General features: G+C 38.5%; 5 protein-coding genes and 1 non-coding gene across 7 annotated transcripts in view; 3 read left to right on the plus strand and 3 right to left on the minus strand.

Moving 5' to 3' along the window:
- The first annotated feature begins 539 nt into the window (after positions 1-539).
- On the plus strand, positions 540-7,669 carry LOC104811537 (polycomb group protein EMBRYONIC FLOWER 2). Of its 2 annotated transcripts, XM_010538252.1 has the most exons (22): positions 540-662; positions 1,053-1,176; positions 1,462-1,609; positions 1,816-1,871; positions 2,022-2,136; positions 2,239-2,398; positions 2,494-2,544; positions 2,788-2,927; positions 3,274-3,336; positions 3,446-3,567; positions 4,000-4,064; positions 4,160-4,212; positions 4,323-4,376; positions 4,458-4,517; positions 4,849-4,895; positions 4,987-5,087; positions 5,246-5,477; positions 5,600-5,648; positions 5,727-5,810; positions 6,432-6,511; positions 7,029-7,118; positions 7,269-7,669. In XM_010538252.1, exons 2-22 carry the CDS (start codon positions 1,139-1,141, stop codon positions 7,387-7,389), a joined length of 1,929 nt encoding a protein of 642 aa, XP_010536554.1. In that variant the 5' UTR covers positions 540-662; positions 1,053-1,138; the 3' UTR covers positions 7,390-7,669. The 2 variants fall into 2 exon arrangements, with proteins under 2 accessions (XP_010536554.1, XP_019058067.1); XM_019202522.1 differs by lacking the exon at positions 1,053-1,176.
- A 237-nt stretch (positions 7,670-7,906) lies between these two features.
- On the minus strand, positions 7,907-8,815 carry LOC104811538 (oleosin 18.5 kDa-like). The gene is made up of 2 exons (XM_010538253.2): positions 8,460-8,815; positions 7,907-8,237 (listed from the first exon to the last, which is right to left on the minus strand). Exons 1-2 carry the CDS (start codon positions 8,753-8,755, stop codon positions 8,099-8,101), a joined length of 435 nt encoding a protein of 144 aa, XP_010536555.1. The 5' UTR covers positions 8,756-8,815; the 3' UTR covers positions 7,907-8,098.
- A 1,999-nt stretch (positions 8,816-10,814) lies between these two features.
- LOC104811539 (ethylene-responsive transcription factor ERF105) lies at positions 10,815-12,068 on the plus strand. The gene has a single exon (XM_010538254.2). The coding sequence runs from the start codon at positions 11,074-11,076 to the stop codon at positions 11,848-11,850; it is 777 nt and encodes a 258-aa protein (XP_010536556.1). The 5' UTR covers positions 10,815-11,073; the 3' UTR covers positions 11,851-12,068.
- A 547-nt stretch (positions 12,069-12,615) lies between these two features.
- TRNAF-GAA lies at positions 12,616-12,688 on the plus strand. The gene has a single exon. It is a non-coding gene; the product is annotated as a tRNA-Phe (tRNA).
- A 131-nt stretch (positions 12,689-12,819) lies between these two features.
- LOC104811540 (putative lipase YOR059C) lies at positions 12,820-17,263 on the minus strand. Its single transcript, XM_010538256.1, has 12 exons — positions 17,026-17,263; positions 15,788-16,897; positions 15,376-15,443; positions 14,884-14,954; positions 14,561-14,803; positions 14,016-14,179; positions 13,876-13,931; positions 13,724-13,776; positions 13,535-13,646; positions 13,315-13,412; positions 13,060-13,177; positions 12,820-12,943 (listed from the first exon to the last, which is right to left on the minus strand). The coding sequence occupies exons 2-11, from the start codon at positions 15,916-15,918 to the stop codon at positions 13,106-13,108; spliced, it is 1,068 nt and encodes a 355-aa protein (XP_010536558.1). The 5' UTR covers positions 15,919-16,897; positions 17,026-17,263; the 3' UTR covers positions 12,820-12,943; positions 13,060-13,105.
- A 2,618-nt stretch (positions 17,264-19,881) lies between these two features.
- Positions 19,882-21,021, minus strand: part of LOC104811543 (ankyrin repeat-containing protein At5g02620) — a 2,385-nt gene continuing 1,245 nt past the window's right edge. The window contains exons 2-3 of the mRNA XM_010538260.2: positions 20,884-21,021; positions 19,882-20,807 (exon numbers count right to left, since the gene is read on the minus strand). Coding sequence (XP_010536562.1) covers positions 20,034-20,807; positions 20,884-21,021 — 912 coding nt within the window. The 3' untranslated portion in view covers positions 19,882-20,033. The remainder of the gene's footprint in view (positions 20,808-20,883) is intronic.

The following is a 21,021-nucleotide window of genomic DNA, read 5'->3' on the forward strand; positions in this document are numbered from 1 at the left end:
TTTTCTCCCATATTTCCGTTTTCTGCTTTTAAATTTTTTGATATATCACACATAAAAGTTGTTAAATCGGTTTTGAAAGCTAATATAATTGGAATTCACAATTTTTAAATAAACAAATAATCGAAACTTGATAAATATCTGTTTCTATATAATTTATAAAAATATAATAAATATTTTTCTATTTTTGTGTACATAAGATGGAAAACTATAATATATTTCTCGATGGAAGATATATAAAAGATTTGTTATTATATATATGATATTTTATATTTAATATCTAACAATATAACAGTGTTATTTGTATTTACTGTGGTCAGAGTTGTAAGGATAAAAAAAATTAATAAAATATTTGACGCTTAAATGCCAAAATGATGTAAATTTTAAAGGTAATTTAATTTGAGTTATAACCATCTAAAAAAATAATTAAAAATTATAGATGAAGAAAATAACAGATGAATTGTAGACATCAAAAATGTTAATCCATCAATAAAATGGAAAAAAAAAAGATATAAAATTATAATCTTCGACCACTGCAACACTCCCGAGCAAGCAATTCTCTAACGCATTTACCTCTCTCTCTTTGTCCTTTCTTCGTCGGAATTCGCCTAAGCGTTGTTCTCTTCGAAAGTTAGGGTTCTTCTGAACTGTTCCATTTCTCGCAGGTCGTGTTTCGTACTCTCCTCTCTGTTAAAATATGGTCTCGACTCTGTAATTTCTCGAATCTGTTCTTCATCTGGAATCAAATTCGAGGAAAATTGGTAGCCCATTTCGATTGCTGCTTTGGTTCGCTCAATCTATAAGATTCAACAGCTAAAACCCAAATTTTGGGTCACTCGGAAATTTCTTTCCGGATTTTCAGTGTTTATGTTTTGCCTCTTTCACTGTTTCGGAGTTTTGAAATTCGTTTGGATTCATATGTTGGTTGCTAATCGTCTTGAATACTACTAGTTCTTCTCGAGCTTCCGTTCTGAATTCAAGATCTGTTTATGCCTGTTGTGGGATTTGATTCCGTGTTATCGAGGAATGACCCTCTTTTTCTAACTACTTCGCAGGTTGTAGCTTAGAACCTGAAGTGCTGTGATGGTATCGGTGTTAGGATTGGCTATGGTGTTGTACTCTAGGTTTTCGTAGCTCGAGAATGCCAGGCATTCCTCTCGTGACTCGTGAAACCTCCTCGTATGTCTTGTCCGGTTAACAGTATTTACTGGTTGGATTAGGCCTATAATTTTTGAAGAGTGTAGCTACTATTCCATTATTTTCTCATGTTTCAACTAATAATTAGTTGGTATATATACTGTTTTATTGCAAACGAATTCTGAAACCTGAATCATGCTGTAGAAGTAGTTTAATTAGTCATTTTCTGTAATGATTGATAAGTGGCTAAAGCATCATATTCCATTTATGGTTAGTTTCTTTTTGGTTCTGGGTCTTGTTACAATTTTGGCTCCGTATGAATCACAGTTGTTCAAGAAGCACAGATCAGATGTGCCATGAAGACTCCCATGTGCTTTTATCCGAAGAGGAGGAGATTGCTGCCGAGGAGAGCCTTGCAGCTTATTGCAAGCCTGTAGAACTCTACAACATTCTACAACGGCGTGCTATTAGAAATGTAATATGTTGTTTCACTGCCCCCTTTTAGAGTTTTAGAGAGAGGAATTTGTCTAAGGAACCCCTGAAGTTAGTGTAGCCTTTATCTTGTCTTACTGAGAAATAATGCCTAGTGCACTGCAGTTTGAGTGGCCTCAGTTTGTTATTAGCATCTTTCATTTCATGTCCAGCCTGCTCATTTTGATGTGTTTTTTTACTTTTCTGTAGACCTTGTTTCTTCAGCGATGTTTGCATTATAAAATCGAGGCGAAACATAAGAGGAGGTAAGCTTTTCCTTCTGTCCCTGATCCTGTTAATGTTAGAGTATTTGCATAATTCTCTAGCGTTCATCTTCATCCACTGTCTAGTACTTGAGTGCCACTGGTTAAGTGCAAGGAAAGCTTAACTGCTAATTTGCTGGTTTTTTTTTGCAGAATACAAATTACAGTATTTCTTTCAGGGACTGTAGATGTGGGGTTACAAACTCAAAGACTGTTCCCTTTGTATATTTTGTTGACAAGACTCGTTTCCCTTAAGCCCGTGGCAGAGGTAGATCTATGGATTTCCATTAAGATTGCGATCCTTGTTTGATGTCATATGCAATTTATCTTTTCATTGCTAACATTTTCTTTGAAATTTATCAAAATATAGTATTCTGCAGTATATAGGTTCAGTCGAGCATGCATCTTAACTGGTGTCCCTGGTTTCGATGGGATTAATCAAGCTCAAGCCAGTTTTCTTCTCCCTGATATGAATAGGCTTGCCTTGGAAGCAAAATTGGGTTCACTTGCCATCTTATTTATCAGCTTTGGTAATTCAGATGGACTGGTTCATGATGTTGTTTTCAAGAATTATTGCATTTAGGATTTTCACATCAGAAGTGATTGAAGGATTTGTTGCTTGCAGCTGGAGCACAAAATTCCCAATTTGGCATTGACTCCAGCAAGATTCATTCAGGTTGCATTTCTGTTTGCGACTAAATATTACTTTTAAAATTGTTGTTGCGTCCAGAAATTGATTGTGATTGTTGAATTGGAGATTTTCTTTTCACTTTCTATTTGCACTTTCAGTAGTTTCCTGCATCAGATTGTGGAATTCGGGACACATTGGTCTTTGCAATAACATCAAATCAAATCAGGGATATATTGATAGTATTTTTCTTCTTAAATTCTATCACATTTAGACCTTTTTTCCCGGCAGGCAATATAGGAGGACACTGCTTATGGAGCAAAATACCTTTGGAATCGCTCTATGCATCATGGCAAAAGTCCCCAAACATGGACTTGGGACAGAGAGTAGATTCAGTGTCTCTGGTGGAAATGCAGCCTTGCTTCATTAAGGTACAGAGAGCTCTCACTAAATGGCTAGATTATTTCATTATGTGGAAATGATGGTATTATCTGCTTGCGTTATGCTCTCCCTCTTTGTGCTCCAGACCATGCTTATCCTGCATATATGCATAGTTATGGTCACTGAGCAACTTGACTTTTTCAAAAGTTTGTTTCATTTCTCTTTTGCTTGTCGTGGTTGTGAAATGGGGTTCTAAATTATGTTGTCGCATTTAAATTAAGAGAATGAATTGGAGGCAAGCACTATTTCTAAACTAATTCTTCTATTGTTAGTTCCCTTTCTTTTTGTGTTCATTTGATTGTGGATTTTATTGGTAGTACTTGTCTATTGCTGCAGTTAAGCTGTGTGAATGAAGACAAATATGTCTCAATTCAGGTTCCCAGCAATCCCTTGACATCGGTAACCTTGCACTCCTTGTACACGTTATTCTGTTATTTTGCAAATGTTCTTTTTTATTTATTTATATTCTTACTTCCATATGCATTTGTTTTTATTTGGGCTTTTGAAGAGTTCGCCACAGCAAGTCCAAGTCACCATTTCTGCAGAAGAGGTTGGGGCGAAGGAAAAATCTCCTTACAGTTCATTTTCATATAACGACATTTCCTCTTCTTCGTTGCTGCAAATTATCAGGTATTATTCATTTCAATTTGTGCGCTTCTTGTGACTTTACAGGTCTCTCTTACCTCAGTCTGTTATGATTATTTGATTTTCTTGGCTTGTAATTGTATAGACTCCTAGAGATCATAATTTTATTTGTTTTGGTGTTTGCTTGTAGCTCTCTAGCTTATTCAAACATTTTTTTCTCTTTTGGAACTATGGTTGTTGCCCTTTTTATTTGGAATGCACACTAGGCTCTTCCTACAGCTACGTTTTTTCCCACGCATTGCATGGGTTTTGTTCTAACAAAATTCAAAAAGTATTTACAAGGAAGATAAATATATATTGATTTTTTTTTCTTTTTTTTTTTCTCTTAAAATTTGTGTTTCTTTATCTGGAAGAATACATATATTTTAGATTTTTAGGTTCTTCTTTCCAATGCTAAACAAGCGCATCTTTGTGTAGGTTGAGAACGGGAAATGTTGTTTTTAATTACAGATATTATAACAACAAGTTGCAGAGAACTGAAGGTAATTTAGTTATTTTCCTTTAGTTCCTTTCTTTGTTGTATGAGGCATTATCTCTTCAGTGTGCAAATTTGTGATCTCTGTTGTCTACTGTGCAGTTACAGAAGATTTTTCTTGTCCATTCTGCTTAGTAAAATGTGCTAGTTTCAAGGTAAACTTTCGTCTCTATTCTCAATTTTCTTATTCCGTCCTATCAAATACACGGCCACACTGGCTAGTCTTCTTGTAATGAGTTATTTTCTGTTTCCAATTATGCTGTAGGGCCTGAGATATCACTTGCCTTCAACTCATGATCTCTTCAATTACGAGTTTTGGGTTGGTAAACTTCAGGATTCAGCTTGCAGTTTTGTTCATTAGTCTTTGTGGATGTCGCTAACCCGACCTTGGGTCTTTTAGGTGACTGAAGAATATCAAGCTGTAAATGTCTCTCTCAAGTCAGAGACATGGAGATCTGAGGTCAGAACATTTTGCTTATTGGATTTATGCTTATTAGTTTGCCTGCTGTACGTTTTTCCGTTTAGGACCATTCACTTGCTCACTGCGATTGATTGACAGTCATTTCTCTTCAAATTTTTGCTGGCTAACATTTACTGATTTGGAAGGTCAACCAGCAGAAATTGGATGTTTTGGGAGTTATATATTGTCACTATCTCAATTCTACCATAATCCTTTTAGACATGTTATATTTAAAGCTTTGATAACATACTTCTTGCCAATATCTCCTCAATATTTGAAGTTCACTCTTATTACAGTCTACTTAATTTAGATATTAATCAATATTGTTCAGATTATTGCGGATGGCATTGACCCTAAACAGCAAACTTTCTTCTTCTCGTAAGTTATTTACACTTTTAATATTGCTATATCTTACTACCATACTACTGTGAGGCTTGCTTACAATAATAATTGTGTGGCACGTATGCAGTTCAAAGAAATTCAGACGTAGGAGACAGAAGAATCAGGTTCGAAGCTCTAGACAAGGGCACCCACTTGTCTTAGGTTGTGAGGTGCTGGATAAGACTGATGGTATGTGTTTCTGGATTGAATCAGTGATTAACTCAATTGATAATGTTGACCTATTCTGTTATGAGAACCCGTTTTAGTCCCACATTCATGATGAATTTGCTTTCTCATGTGCTTGTCACTCTTGGGATAATTTGGCCTAGCTTTTATTTTCTCTTCAGATGCTCATTCCAGCAAAACTGAAAAGAGTCGAATACCACCTGGACACAATGTGCTCTATGACAGAATTTGGGGCACTGAACATGGACAAGGTGCTCTACCTAGCGCTAGTGTTGCAGATTCTGCAGCACAATCATGTGCCGATCCTGATTATGTGCAGTCGATAGCTGGAAGTACAATGTTACAATTTGCAAAAACGAGAAAGCTATCTATGGAACGGTCTGACTTGAGGAAGTATGTTCTACTTCCCTTTTATTTGTTGCATCTGCATCTTTTCTATTTTCTTTCAACTTCAAGTGGTTTACAAAATGAAATGTATGATTATGCGTTCAACATTTTTTTCCTAATTTTTCAAGTCGTAGCCTCCTCCAGAAGAGACAGTTCTTCCATTCCCACCGAGCTCAGGTGATTCAATAGTTTCCTTTTCCTGTTACATATGTATGGCAAAACAATGGGCCTTTTTCAATAGCTGCTCTATTGCAGCCCATGGCTCTGGAACAAGTACTGTCTGACAGAGATAGTGAAGATGAAGTAGATGATGATGTGGCAGACTTTGAAGATAGAAGGGTATGTTTGAGGCATCATTTATTTGAGCATTGTATGTTGTTTGATTTAGTTAGATGATTCTATCAGCCTTGACTGTTGTTGAGTTATTATTACATAATCAGTAGATTGGAAGTAATGTGTCACACAATCAGGAACTACTCTGAGCTATTGCATGTAACTTTTTTAGACGAGCATCGCTCCATGAAAAATAGTGATTGTGAAGTATTAATCTGACCCCTGGAAAATCGTGAATTATTGATATAAATGTTGGCACATTTAGCTTCAGCTCATAAAAATTTTGATCTTCCTTTCCTCCAAATATTGTATTGAAATTGGAGATTTGTATTCTTGCACCATTTGTTCTGGTTCATCTCTCTAAGAATTCAACAAATGAGTGAACTTGCGTTAAGTGTGATAGTAGAAACAGAGGAGGATATCAGTAAGCAAAACTTCACAGCACTATTGTTGTGAATATGATATCTGGATCTCGCTTTGAGCATAGATTTGAGATATATTTTTACCGCACAGATGAACTCTACACATCGATTTCAAATGTTAGTGTGTACTCTGTGTGTTTGTCGAATACTCTTTTAGTGTGATGGTTCTGTCTATTTCCTTTAATCCCTTGTAATTCACTTTCAGATGCTCGATGATTTTGTTGATGTGACTAAGGATGAGAAGCATGTGATGCACTTATGGAACTCTTTTGTCAGGAAGCAAAGGTAAAATTCTATTGTCTTAGTTCTTTTCCAGTTTCCTTTCTTATTCCCTGACTATTATTATATTGAATACAAGTGTAATAAAAACAGGCATCAACCATTGCATCTGCTAGGCGCTCTTTGATCTGAACTATGAGATGATAGCATCAACCCTTTCCTAAAAATGTATCTTCTTGCTGGAACTTATAGACAATTATATCTCGGAGTTGTTTACTTATTGTGCCACGGCTTCTCCCAGTTCCAAAAGTATATCAAATCTTGAATTTGCTGCCAACTCTTGGCCACCCTGTGATTAGAATCAGATTGCCGCGTCAGGTCGATATCTATCTATGTGTTCTCGGGGAAAAAAAAAACAGTGTGATATGCCCTCTCAACCATTACATTGCTTAATAACATGTGTTAACGAGAATTAGTCTGGGCTATATATGGTTCCTTGTGCAGTCTGCCATTTTTGCAGCTTGGTAATTGTTTGGGTCCAATGCCTGAAACCATTTTTTTTTTGCACCTTCAAAATTTGCAGGGTATTAGCAGACGGTCACATTCCATGGGCATGCGAAGCTTTCTCCAGATTACACGGTCCGGTCCTCGTTAGAACCCCGTCACTGATTTGGTATAAACTCCTGCCTTTTTCATTAGATTCATCATCATTATGCATTCCTTTTTTTAAAAAAAAATCAAACGCCGAATCTAGATTGAAAGATTTAGAGTCCCATTTGTGACAAAAAATGAGACTGGGGTGTGTGTGTGTGTGTGTATACAGGTGTTGGAAATTGTTAATGATCAAACTGTGGAACCATGGACTTCTTGACGCGCGCACCATGAACAACTGTAATATCATCCTCGAGCAGCTCCAGAATCAGAACCCAGAGAACACCAAGTAGAGAGATTCAGACAAGAAACAAAGTTCTCCGTCTTAAAAAAAAATTTTATTTTCTTTGGCAAGAATCGAGAATTTTGGGTCATGGTTCAGTTCACCATTTTGTTGTATGTTTACCTTCTCATTCTTGAACCCAAAGTTCCTGTAATGGATCATGGATGGTACAAGCACGTGATGTCCTGGACAGTTCCTTTCTTTTTTCTTCCTTTTCTTTTTATAAGATTATGTACATTAACAAGAACTTTGATTTTCGCATCTCTTCTTGCGTAATGTTTTAACTTGTTTGGTCGTATCTTTAATTACCACATTGTGATTAATAATAATATACTTTGCAAAAACTATATGTTTTATTAGGGTATCTATTTAATTTAATCTCTTGTTGTATAGGGAACATCGTTCACCAAACAATATTCTTCATTGTGCTCATTTACTACATATCTTCTTGTAAACACGTTTTTTTATCATAATCCCAAACTAATAGTTATATGTTACGAAACAAACGAAAAATTAAAAAAAAAAAGTTGCAAAAGAAAGAGACGTTTATTCATTCATTCATTCATTCACCAACAAAACAAAGAACACTCGATATGGTTTTTACCTATTTACAACAGAGAAAACCAAAAAAAAAAAAACAGACATTTTTCTATCTTGTCCGAAGATCTCTCGTCAAGAACACAGAATGCATGCATGCATGGAGAGAGAGAGAGAGTGATCTAAGAAGTCTGGTGAGTGGCAGAGTGTTGCTGTCCGAACTGCTGAGCTCTGTCTTTAAGATCCTGCGCTTTGCTCGCCAGCTTCATCCTTGCACTGTCCAGCTTGTCCGCCCCCGGTGGGTGCTTCCCCGTCACGTACCTATACGTATTACGTATACATACATACACGTATATGTCCACACACACCCATCAATACTTACACAAAACTAATCCCAGTTTATTTCATCACATTCTTATCTAATCACACGACGTTACAGAACCCTACGTAGATTACGGCTTAAACCCAATTCCAGGTTCGGATTTAATGCTACATGCATTGGTTATTTCTATACATTTTGTGTATGTGTATGTACAGATTTACCTGTAGATCCAGGAGAAGACGGTAATGGCGGCGATGCCGAATCCGCCGGAGGAGAGGAAGCCGGTGATGAGGAGGGCGACGGTGATGACGGCGGGGACGAGGACGGGGCTGAAGATCACGAGCAAAGGCGTCGCCACCGTCAGAGCGATCACCGTTCCGGCGAGTGTCAGGCCGGAGAGTACGAGCAGTGACCCGCCGGCCGTCACCGCCGTCGCCACCTTCACCATCTGCCGTGACTTGGGCTGCTGCTCCCAGCTGCTGCTCATTTCTTGCGGTCGAGCTTGCACCTCTGCCATCTGATCGTACGGTCGAGATTCGATCTTTGTTTTCTGGAAAGATTAGTGTTTCTTGCTTGTTTACGTTTCTGGTTCGTTATATGAAGGAAGAAGGGGAGGGTATGGGGTCCACTTGGGATTTGCCACGTGTTCATGTGCCATCATGCAGCGGCTGCATGTCAACGAGAAGGGTCTGTTTGGTGACACGTTTGTTCTCGTCCCGAAAGAAAAGTGTGAAGGCAGGGATAAAATGGTCATTTCAGTGATGCTGACTATCTTGGGCCGAGTCTGGAAGGCCCATATAACTTCCACAAAGCCCGATAAATGTTTTGTTTTGTTGTTATTGAAAGTCAAAGGTTCAATGGGCTCATGGTCATAAGGCTTTTGAATTTGGTTAATGAATTGTGGGCCACGTTTCGTAATTTCTTTTTTTAATAATAATAATAATAATAATATAATTAAAAACGATTCTTTAATTTTAGATTATATGAGCCAAATTATTTAGTCTTAAAGCTAATACAGATAAATCTAAGGAGGGAATAATTCAAACGCACGTGTCTTTTACTTTGGTCTTTCTTTTCGAATGTAAACATATTCTTCAGAATTTTAATTTTTTATTCTTGAAGTTATTGATACATTGAATCCAATCCTATAACCAGAACCTACTGATCTTGAAAATGTTATATATACACACACACATCTCTCTCTCTCTCTCTCTCTATATATATATATATATATATATATATATAAATTTAGTGGGACCATGTCATATACATGTAATTTTAGATAAACTAGTAACCATATAATTAATTTTATGATAATACATAAGTTTTGGTGAAATTATAATCAATAAAAAATACAAATAATAAAACTATTAATATGTTTGTTTTAAAGATATATTATTAGACTCATAAAAGTAATGAAAGAAATGTTGAATAAGTTTTCTCATGATCAACCATAGAAAGCAATTTGCTGACCTTTCTCTTTCATCATCCAACACCCTATTTAAATAATTTGTTCATTTGGACCAACCAATAATAAAAGTAATTAATAACATTACACGCCATGGGTACTAACTAATTATGTAGTCGTTTCATATTGCTCAATGATATAATATTAATTAATATATTCATAAAACCAATAATATAATATTTAAAGAGATAATTATTATCATAGTATGAGACTCATTAAGGGATGATGTGGTCGTGCACGATTGTTAATAGAATATTAAACCTAATTACGGTTTGATTCTCACTTTTTCCATTCTTTTAATGACCCCACTATCCTCGACTTTCATGAGAAACGAAAAGAAAAAGGTTTATAGGGTTGTCGACATTAGAGTGGGGTCGACATTTCGGTTCGGGAATTTAATTTCGACCAAATCCAAACTGAAATCAAACCGCATTGAGCTAGATAACGCTCGGTTTTTAATTTAGTATATTTTTTTATAAAACCAAATAAATCGTTTTGAATGAAACCGAATCCGACAAAGACCGAATCAAAATCTGAACTATCTACCAATATATATGTAAATACTAAAATATTATAGTTTGCTACTTATTTGGTGTTCATATAAATATACCATTGCAAACCGAACTGAAATCCAAATTTAAAATTTGAATATATATTATTATTTTTCAAAATTAAAAATCCAAACCCAAAAGTAATCAAACCGAAACCAAATCTAAATCGAGAGTGTATATATATCCACCCTAAATTCACATTTAATACACTTTAACAAAAAAAATTCACATTTAATACATAAATAACAATGTTGTTATATGAGATAGTTAGCTTCTTAAAAAAAAATTGATCATTTTTTTTCTCATGAAACACATTTTTTTTAATGAAAATCTATAGGAGAACAAATCTACTACAACACTTTTTATTCATTTATGTACTTTATCTTTGTGTATTAGTAAAAAGAAATGTCACTAAGCCCAAAAGTCATTTGATTATAAATGTCTTAATTCATTGAGCGTAAAAGATTAATGAAAAAAAAAGTTCCTTTCCTAATCATTCAGATAATACAATTTTTTTTATGAAGGACCCAATAATTTATTTTAGAAAAAAATTGCATCAAAATAAATAAATAAATAAATACAGTAAAAAGCGTCCACTTGCCACGCTCCCAATAGTAGAAAGCTAAAAGTCGAACGATCCTTCCTTTTACATTCCCACGAAGCTCAGTACGAAACCCCTCTCTCTCTCTCTCTATTTATAAATACAAACGCCTCTCTCTCGTATCCTCTCATCCCTCCCTCCCTCCCCTCTCTCTCGCGATCAAGAAACGCAATCTTGATCTTGTCGGGGATTCCATTCGGATTCAAGTTTCAGGAATGGAGAATCGTCGAGAAGAATCGGCCTTGGAGCTGATAAGGCAACACCTCCTGACAGATTTTTCATCGGCGGAGACCTTCCTCTCCAGCCTCCACCGCTGCACCTCCACCCTCAACCCTAAACCACCTTCCTCTGCGCTGAGCCGACGGAAACCGCCTCTTTCCAACATCTCAGTGCCCAGGACGGGCGCTTCATCTTCGCCGTCCATACCCAGCGGTCATAACAGCATGGTCATGGTGATGAGCGACCATCACCGTCATCATCATGAGGAGGAGGAAAAGGGTGAGGAGGAGAGGCACTACAGAGGAGTGAGGCGTCGTCCATGGGGAAAATTCGCTGCGGAAATAAGGGATCCGAACAAGAAAGGAGCGCGTGTATGGTTGGGGACGTTCGACACCGCTATTGAAGCTGCAAGAGCTTATGACAGAGCTGCTTTTAAGTTACGTGGCAGCAAAGCAATCCTTAACTTCCCTCTAGATGCAGGGAAGAATCTTAACACAGACAAAGACAACAATCTCTGTCTTGCAAGGAAGAGGAAGAGAGAATCACACGAAAAAGAAGAAGAAGAAGAAGAAGAAGAAGGGAAGATGACCCTTAAGGCCATGAAGAGGGAAGAAGATCCAGCGGTGGTGACCGATGAGCTCTGCCCCTTGACGCCGTCAATTTGGACGGAGTTTTGGGACGGAGGAGTAGACGGAAAGGGGATGGGAATCTTCACGGTGCCACCACTGTCTCCTCACCCATCTCTTGGATTCTCCCAACTTGTGGTTACGTAAGCTTCTGAGGCACAAAAACCAGAGGAAAAGTCTCATTATCCACAATACATAATCCCAAGAAGATAAAGACGATGGTAAAAGAGTCGCAATCACTTCACAAGTTGATGCCTTTGAAACAAGCAAACTCCCCTCCTTTAGGCAGCTGGTTTATTAGTTGATTGTACATTCAATGTATTCGTTGATTCGTATTAGTGAATGAAATCTTCAATCTTTTTCACACGCAAACTCAGACAGGGTATCAAAGAAAGTATCTCATCAATAGTTTCATGTTTCTGCCTGGATGCAACGGCCGAGCTTGTTTCAGGCACATTATCACCAGAATCTTTCGACCCATCTGCCCTTTCAAGAACCTGCAATCCGGACATGGAAGAACACGAGACGAGGTTGTAATCTAATGGACAAAAGTAAAGAATCAACAATCTCAGAGAACACGTAACGTGAATCTAGAGAGAGCTTGCTGCGACATATGGGTTTACTTCAGCCAATTGACTAAAAACCCATTACGGAATTCGCATCCAAAGTGAAGGTTACAGCGCAGAAATCAGATAAAATTTTCACGAAATACGCAAACTTTTTAGGGACCCAAATAGAGACTAAGGAATCCAAGCAAGCAGAATCAACCAGACACCGGGAATGATAAGAAGAACGGATGCAGAAACAAAACAGGAAGAGAGAGAGATCCAGAAAGGTTTTTAGAAATTGGGGAGCATAGGTATAGGCACCAGAGAAGCAACAGATTTTACAGAAATCTGTGTTTAACAAAATGCGGGGATAGCTCAGTTGGGAGAGCGTCAGACTGAAGATCTGAAGGTCGCGTGTTCGATCCACGCTCACCGCATCCAATTTTGTGTTCTTTTTTTTTATGCCATTTAAACACTCTATAATTATAAATAATTATTTTTTTAAAAATTATTATATTTCGTATACAAGTATTGAAAACGAAAATTAGGGAATCATCAGCCAAAAAGAAAAAAAAAAGGAAGTGCCCAAGAGCTTTTACATCGAGAACATTTACAGGTTAACATATGTATGAATTAACCGAATTTCCTCCTATTACTAAAGACCCATGTCTTCCATTGATTGGTCTTCCTACCTGCAGCAGTTATTAGTTGGATCGTTTTCATTTCATAATGTACACATAGTTATATTTATTTATATTGAATGGAAGAAATAAAAAAAATAAAAATAAAAAAAAGGTTTGAGCTTCACCTATTAACTACAAGTGTCTTAAGCTCTTGGGGTGGAGACAACGAGTTCAAGTGAGGAAATGATCAATCATGTGTTCTATGACATCTGCTCCTTCTCTATGCATGATTTCATCTTTAACCTGCAAAAAGCCAATTGCCATAAAGAAGGAACATGGAGAAATATCAACAATAACATGACCTAATCCATCCACACAAGTGATGCTCTATGGGCCATTTCCTCATTAGGATTTAGGGGGAGGGAGAGAGAGAGAGAGACCTGTATAACACTATGAGCAGCAAACCTCTGCCTGCTGCTGTGGAAGCTAACATCGATTTTCTCCCAAGAGACGGACGAGAGGCCTCTGATCATTTCCTCTGCAAATCACAGAGGGGCTTTAGGTTTCACAGACCCAACCAAACCGAAAATGGACACTAAACTAAATACTGTGAAAAGATAATAGGCTCTCTCACCAAATGAAACAGGATTTGTAGTTTACCTTCCATGTTGTCTGAATCATTCTCGCCTTCTGATGCATTCTCTGCATCACATGGCTTGCAGTGCTCTTCATGAACAATATGAGGGTACTTCTCGTTACGAGAATCCTCCCACTAGTAACCAAGAACAATTCATTTGTCAAAAGCCCATCGTACCCAAATCCCAAAATCAAAGAAACTAGCCCAATTACCTTAGGTAGATCGCTGTCACGCCTGATAGATGATGTTCTCCAGCCAACGATGTCTATTCAGATCGTGTCAAGGAAAAGGAAAGATGAGGCCATGACATGAAAAATACTAAAGGATGAAGTATTACAGGCCGTATTATCTACCGACAGGATACGATCATAGCCCACATTTGAGTAAAGAACCTTCCTTTTGAAGGCACGCAATGCAGATCTGCAAAAAGAGTTGGCTTCTATTAAATAGTGTTAAGACATGGTTAGCCTACTAATTTGCAACGTATGGCACCGGCTAGCATACATGAAATGGCAATCATCAGAGTCTTCAGCCATGCGTCTAAGCAATGGTGGCTTTCCATCTTCTTCATCTTTTAGGAAAAGGTGTCGGCCTGTTCTTTTGAATATCCAGTGGATAACAAGACCTGCTACTTTCTCAAAGGAAGTAACACCAAAGAGAAAAGGGACCTGAAAACACATAAAAATACTTTTCAGGATTACGCATCCCTTCAGAATCTTAGAGCCAAAACTGAACTGAGAAGGCATATCAAAAGTATACAAACATGTCTTCATGACTCATGAAAATGTGTCAAATTTATTGTCGCCTAGATGAAGTACTCAAGTTCTGTGGGAAATCTCACCAACAGAAGCTCAAAATTTCCCTTCTGATCAAAAGTAATAGAACAATGGGCTCACAGAAGCGATCTTGGCCAATAAAAGTCATGAAGTTAAGAAAAAACTGGTTTTTATTTTCAACTCATTTGGAGAGACATAATTTTTCACAAGAATAAACCATGTTGCCAAGTCGTGTAAATTACATGCAAGTAAAAATGCAATTTATACAGTTACCTGCTTATTGCCCTTAGAACCCAAATGAGGTGTAGCTACAGTGATGAAGTTCATAGCTTCCAAACCACATATTGTGCCATTTGAAGTCTTTTCACAAACATTCCCCGATGAATCTTTCCCATCTTCATTCAGAGCTGGTCTGTATAATTTCCCAATAGCATACCTTGCTGCCAGCCCACCCAAAGAATGTGCCACAAAGGAGATCTTGCGGATATTTGGTTTTCTTTGAAGTACTTCAAGTACCTGATATCCAAGGTTTCTAGAACATCTTGTTGCATCGGCCAGACTACATCAACTAACTTCGGTAGGAAAATTACACTTACCTCATTTGCCAGACGCTCACCCATCACATCCACGCCATCTAGAGTAAGCTTAGATGCATTTCGTTCACTACCTGGTTAGACCCAAAATATAAGAAACTTGGGGTGACATAGAAAACTTGCCTAGTGTCTCCATTACGCATAATTTTGGACTGATACTAAGCCAGTTGGGGCAAGAGAAGAGCTCAACAGTACCTCACAGTCATGGCAATTACACCATAAAATCTCTCTCCGGTCAATAAAATTTGGAATTGGTAACTCAAAGATCTCACAATAGGATGCCCTAAATACATATTCATCTTTTTGCAGAAACAATGTTCCAAGACGTGCAACGTGATGCCCTTCATAACTAATCGGCAAAGAGCATCTAGAGTTCCATAATCAAGAAAAATATCATCAAACCCTAAACACAATCAGCAGGTTTTCATTTCTCTTCCTATTCCCAAACGTGTCGCCTAAAATCAAGGAAACAATAAAGGAAAAGGGGCTTCTTACAGTGAACAAATACTTTATCTGGGAGCCTTCTAACGAATTGCTCAGCTCCAAATTTCCAGTCATCCGTACTGCAGAAGCAAATAAGGAACTGACATTACAGTTTTCGTCCAAAATTGAGTTCTTAATTCCATTAGTAAGACTGGCTAATTCCGACACATATCAAAGAAGACAGGACAATCTAACCGTATGAAGGGAAAAAAAACCAAAGTGATAGTTTCCAGTGCAATATAGCAGTGCCTCAAGCCAGAGATTCAACGAATTCGAGGTAAATCAAGTAAATAAGCGGAAATTAACACCGCCCACATACAATCAACATAAACAGAGATGACATAATTCAACTTCAACGACGCCTAAGCAGCCCGAATAGCTGAATATTCTCAACTCCGGCAACAGCAGAAGCCAGCGATTATACCTCCCTAAGATTCCATGGACCATAACGACGAGGTGGTCGGCGGAAGAAGAATCCGAATCATTACAACTCCACACATCACGGCTCCCATCCACAGCCTCCGCCGAGTAAACGCCGTTCTCGTGCTTCTCCATTGAAGAGGGAAAAAAAAAGCCCAATCAAACACCACCCAATCCGATTCGAATCCAGCAATAAAACCGATTCAAACACCCGATTCTGGGCTCGTGTGAGGAATGTTGGATCGGAATCGGGGGAGGTGATCGAGTCGGTGGAAAACGTTCAAAGGAATCATAAATGGAGTTCGACAGAGATTTCCGGCCTCCGATAAGGAAAATGGATGTTCCTCTTATTTACTTTATTATTTATTTATTACTTTTGATTACGTGGTTCTGCTGAGTATTGTCCACGTCGGCAAAATTACGTTCATATCGTTACCATTTTCTGGGGCTTTAAAAAGAAATACGTTTTCCACCCCAGTTCTTTCGGAATAACTCATTTAGACCCCTATGTTTTTAAATGAACAAGTGACCATACAAGCGCCTGAACAGGGATACCCTGGAATCTTAACCAACGATGATTATGTTGTGGTGTTTGCTATATGAATCTAATCTGGGCCGTAAGATGAACCCTCACAAATCTCAACCGTTGTTTTTTTGTTAAAATCAGAACCATTGCATTTGTTCCAAAAGATCTCAACCGTTGCTCTTTCAAACAATTAAAGACCATTGGATCAATGTGCAAGCGAATCTAACCGTCAATTTGAATTCATAATCTGAACCACCGTATTAGATCCTAATCCGTTTTGGAACCATTTCAAAAGAGAATTACGGATACCGATGTCATTAGAAACTGCTGATTTGCTAGATTCAGAAGCAAATTTTAGGAGCATCAAGGGTGATACGGTAGTATTCACTCAGATCAAGTGTTGGATTTGCATTTTTGCTTCATCATAATCATTCGTTGACCATTGATTGGAAAGAAGAGATTGAAGGATAGTGTAAGGAGATTGCTCAGTGGTGGCGATTAAAAAATTGGTTCGATTCTGCCAGCCGATTTCTTCAGCCGAAGCTCAGAAGAGGGAGCTGTGAATCCTCATCGCAATCTCCAAATCCTCTGGAAAAGCGAAAATATTTCAAAACGTAAAAACATTGCCGAGAAAATCCAATAGCTATGGATCTAAAAACAGAATCCAGAGGATTCTCGGGAAAAACACAGGAATTTTCACGAGAAACTCCGTAAACCTTGATGAGAAAGAAAAAAGAGGAGAGAAATGCTCAGTTCAGCGGGAAAATCGACACAAAAACGAAACTCCGATAAGAGAGAATCGCCTTGTTCCGGTCTGTTGAGCTTGAATTTAACCGAGTCGTCACTGCGATCTCTCTCCACCAAAAAATACAAAAAAAAAAACCGAGAGAGAAGAAACGATGAACCGCAGAAGAAAGAAAATTACAAAAGAATCGTCATATCGGCAGAAACAAGGAGCAGACCCAGATGCTTAACTTGGAGACGATGGCTGACTTATATAGGACGGGACCGAGCTAGGGTTTGTGCGATGGAAAAGATGAGGGTGTTTCTCGGATCCAATTTGTGACCGAAGGCCCAATTACGGCCCGTTAACAGTACCGCACGAGTCCATTCAAAATATGACGAAGTCTCTTACTCAACAAGCGGGTACGCTTTGTGATGAAGTCTCTTACTCAAAAAGCGGGTTACGTTGCGGTTTTTTCACATCAAATTTCCATTGGAACGTAGAGGAGATAGAAGGTGGAAGCTTTGAGAGCAACCTACGGAGACGACTCGTCGGACTCCGACCCCGGCGAGAGAGCATCCACCGGAAAATACGCGGAGGAGCCGTTTCCCTTGCCTCCACTCCGCCGTTGTCTCCTCTCAATCCGCCTAGCTGCTCCGGTGATTCGTAGGAATAGCTCGTGTGGTTGTTCTTCAATCTGATTCATACAGATTTTTCGTTTATTTTATAATATTTTGGATATTGAAGATTATCTTGATATCTTTTCTGCGGAGCTAGCGACCAGAGTGAGATGCTTTCCTCATTTCGAGGGAAATTACGCGTTGCACGTTTGCATCCCTGGTAATCCCCTGTTGTGCAATGTCGCTTGAACATTGATATTTTCGTTTTCCATAAATTTTCCGATAATCTTCGTACACAGCGCAGTGGAGCCGTACTGATACTGGTGAGTAGTTCTTGTTTAAGAGTACATGTTTGCGGAGTTCAGTGCAGTTGGTGCCAAATGAATCGTGCCATGAGATGTTCCTCATTGGAGCGTTTAGATCATATGAAAATTCTGCTCATGGTCTTTCCAAGTAATCACTATGTGTTCCATATGTCAGTGCATTCATGAAGTGTATCACCTCAGCTATGGTCTTCGACGTTTTTCTTCCTCACTCAAGATCATCATTTTGTGTTTTTAGTATCTATACCCACTATGCCCAGAAAGGATATTGCTTGCTTTTTGAAGAGGGTTGCTTTAATTGTTCCTGATCTTCATTTGGTGGATGCTGATGTTTTTGAAGAGGGTTGCTTTTTGAAGAGAGTTCCACTTCCACATATGCTTGGGAAGAACTCGTTTTCACCAGATTAACTCTGTTGTTTCTTTGTTTTAGCAATCTGAGCTTCTATACGAGATGTGTCACTGAATTTCACAGACCTAACGGATTTCTCTCTATTTTCAACAGGTATTGGATTGATATTAATAGGCGGGAAGTGTTTGTGAATGAGGACTAGCTGAGTTATGCCAAGAACAAGGAGAGTTACTCTCAACTTTAGATTTTATCTCACTCAAGTTGTTGTTATAGACATGGCCGACCACTATTCATGTTGTTCTCCAGATATTGGACTGATTCGTGTTTATCTACCTCAGATAAAAGTTTACAAGCTTCACAAATCTCCCAGAATTCTACAAGATCCACATCCCTCAATTTTATGTGGTTTGTGAGCTAGAAAGCTTGATATCATTTAGAACTTGTCAATGATATTAATACATTGAGTATGAATTGATTTTGACCCTAAGGTTCCACGCCTGCATTTATCCTTGCTGTGGGCATTATTGGGGGATATTAGAAAATCCTTGAAGGCAGCTGTTGAAAGAGAACTGAAGAAACTCAGAACTTGCGGTTGTGTTTATAATCGCATCTTCACTTGTAGGATCCGTGTTATTGAGTGTAAAATAGGAAACAAAACATACAAAATTTTTAAACTTCCTGATGACTAATTTATGCATGAACCCCTCATGTATTTGTTGGAACAACATCCCTGCATCTGCTATTGAACCAGCTTACACTTTTTTTATGTCTTCATAACCTCTGCTCTGTAAATTGACAGACGCATAAAGATATACTACTATGCTTTTTTTGCCTGATGTCTTCTTGCAGCTGCAGGTACCTAATAGTAATGCAGGAATTTCAGTTGGCTGTTGGCTGGGTTTCTTATGACAGGAGGAAGCGATACCGTTCAGTTAATGACTTATTTGGTAAGTTCTGTTTACTTGTAGTTAGCCCGAGAAGTTAGTCCATCAATTTTATGTTCATGTTAATATCTCTTTTCAAACTCGTCTGCCCAGAATGCCCTTCTTCATCCTTAGTGCTCAGCCCATGTGTTTTCTTCACATTGCCAATCAATGCAACCGTTACTAAAACTGGTTGCTCTTAACAGCAAGATGCTGAGAGTTTCTCCTTGAATTATACGTCTTCAGTAATCTTACCACAACCTGTAGCTGTGTCTCCTCCCACATTATTGTTACCTAGTGCAGTTGCAGCGTGAAGAGGAGTTCTTTTGCCGTACCTTATGGGTTATGACTGTCAAAGCTTCATATCGATCTCCATTATATCCTTCATAATCGTTGCTTCAGCCATGTAAGCAATGCCAAATTTCAGCCACAATCGAGGAAATGGAAGCAATTCGAAGTTGAGAAGGTGTGCTTGCATTGAACTTCACTAAACAACCTCACCTCCGTTCTGATTCTGCACGACAGTCTACTACCTTCTAGGTACTTTTAAGTTTCCTTAGTCAATGGCAATGATTTTTCTCCCCTGTTTGATTCCGAGTTCTGTCTCAGTAGTAATTTTCTAAACCCTGCCTCTTCTTTTTTACAAACGTAACACTGGTGGTTTGTTATAATACAACAAGAGGTCCTTGTGAACAATTGAGGAGTGAATCTATCACTTTTACAAGGGTTACATATGGAATCCTCCTCTTCTCTAACTATCTTCAATAGAAATTTTTAAAGAAAACTTAAAACATCTTGCGAAATATAAAACACACCAGTTTCACGAGCTTACGAACAGGTTGCTCAAGTAGCTTAGTAAGGAATGGTGAGGCAGCGGAGATGACAGACGTGATGATAATGCAGTAGAGCTTGACATGATCAGGAGCAATGCTGTTCATTGATGCGTTTTGTGAGAAAAACATAGCCACCATACAGACCCGGAGGTTGAAATGCAACGGGAACCCACGGGTGAGGATTTCGATCATTGCAAGAGACACAGAAAATCCAATAGTGTTGAAGAAGACGAACAAAGTGAATGAAACTCCCTCAAAAGTCCCCATAATAGACTTTCCTGCTTTATGAGGTTTGTCATCTATGGCGGTTTTGTTTTGTAGGCCTGAACCCAAGTAGCTGTCTTGCCAAGTTCCGCCCGGTGGGCTCAGACTTGCCTGAAACGTGGCTGTGGCCACTAACGAGGCTACCACCAGCAAGGCACTGCGTGCTTCTGATGGTGAATCTCTGCATCTTTTGAAGGAGAAATACTCGACGAGATCATCATCATCATCTTCATGTGTTGGCTCTTGGCATGTCGGATTGGTCGTGGAAATGGTAATGGCATGTTCTTTTCCCCTCCGAGCCCCGGCTTTGATGAGAATTTCATAGATTTCTCTGTCCCCAGCTTCGCTCGGAAACATCAACAGCAAATCCAAGGCTGCCAGTCCCATCTTGTTCACAGCGTTCACCTCACTCCGGTATGATGTCTCTTCTTCTGGTTTTGCTTGAAGCAGCGTTTCAATGACCTGGAACAATGCAAACTTTTTTTTTCCTTCGACTGAACCCTAAATCCGAAAAAAAGAAGAGGATTTACAAACTTACTCGTCGTTGTTTTCTCCAGGTCGCGAGATGAAGAGGCGTGTTACCTTGTTCGTCTTTCATGTTCAACACATTGCCTCTCTTCGATTCTCTGATCATTTCCACCATTGCATCCACAGCTTCGTACCTGTGGTGCTGAAC

Source organism: Tarenaya hassleriana, unplaced genomic scaffold (assembly GCF_000463585.1).
Source record: "Tarenaya hassleriana unplaced genomic scaffold, ASM46358v1 Cleome2, whole genome shotgun sequence".
NCBI classification, from domain to species: domain Eukaryota; kingdom Viridiplantae; phylum Streptophyta; class Magnoliopsida; order Brassicales; family Cleomaceae; genus Tarenaya; species Tarenaya hassleriana.

Bases quoted from the DNA above. Each gene is read 5' to 3' on its own strand.
- LOC104811537 (XM_010538252.1), top strand. From the start codon at position 1,139: ATGCCAGGCATTCCTCTCGTGACTCGTGAAACCTCCTC. The intron at 4,065-4,159 runs GTAATTTAGTTA...TCTACTGTGCAG, and splicing joins CAAGTTGCAGAGAACTGAAG to TTACAGAAGATTTTTCTTGT. The intron at 5,088-5,245 runs GTATGTGTTTCT...TTTTCTCTTCAG, and splicing joins GGTGCTGGATAAGACTGATG to ATGCTCATTCCAGCAAAACT.
- LOC104811538 (XM_010538253.2), bottom strand. From the start codon at position 8,755: ATGGCAGAGGTGCAAGCTCGACCGCAAGAAATGAGCAGCAGCTGGGAG. The intron at 8,238-8,459 runs GTAAATCTGTAC...TAATACGTATAG, and splicing joins GTCTTCTCCTGGATCTACAG to GTACGTGACGGGGAAGCACC.
- LOC104811539 (XM_010538254.2), top strand. From the start codon at position 11,074: ATGGAGAATCGTCGAGAAGAATCGGCCTTGGAGCTGATAAGGCAACAC.
- LOC104811540 (XM_010538256.1), bottom strand. From the start codon at position 15,918: ATGGAGAAGCACGAGAACGGCGTTTACTCGGCGGAGGCTGTGGATGGG. The intron at 13,932-14,015 runs GTATGCTAGCCG...CTCTTTTTGCAG, and splicing joins TCTGATGATTGCCATTTCAT to ATCTGCATTGCGTGCCTTCA. The intron at 13,777-13,875 runs GTATCCTGTCGG...CGATCTGAATAG, and splicing joins CTCAAATGTGGGCTATGATC to ACATCGTTGGCTGGAGAACA.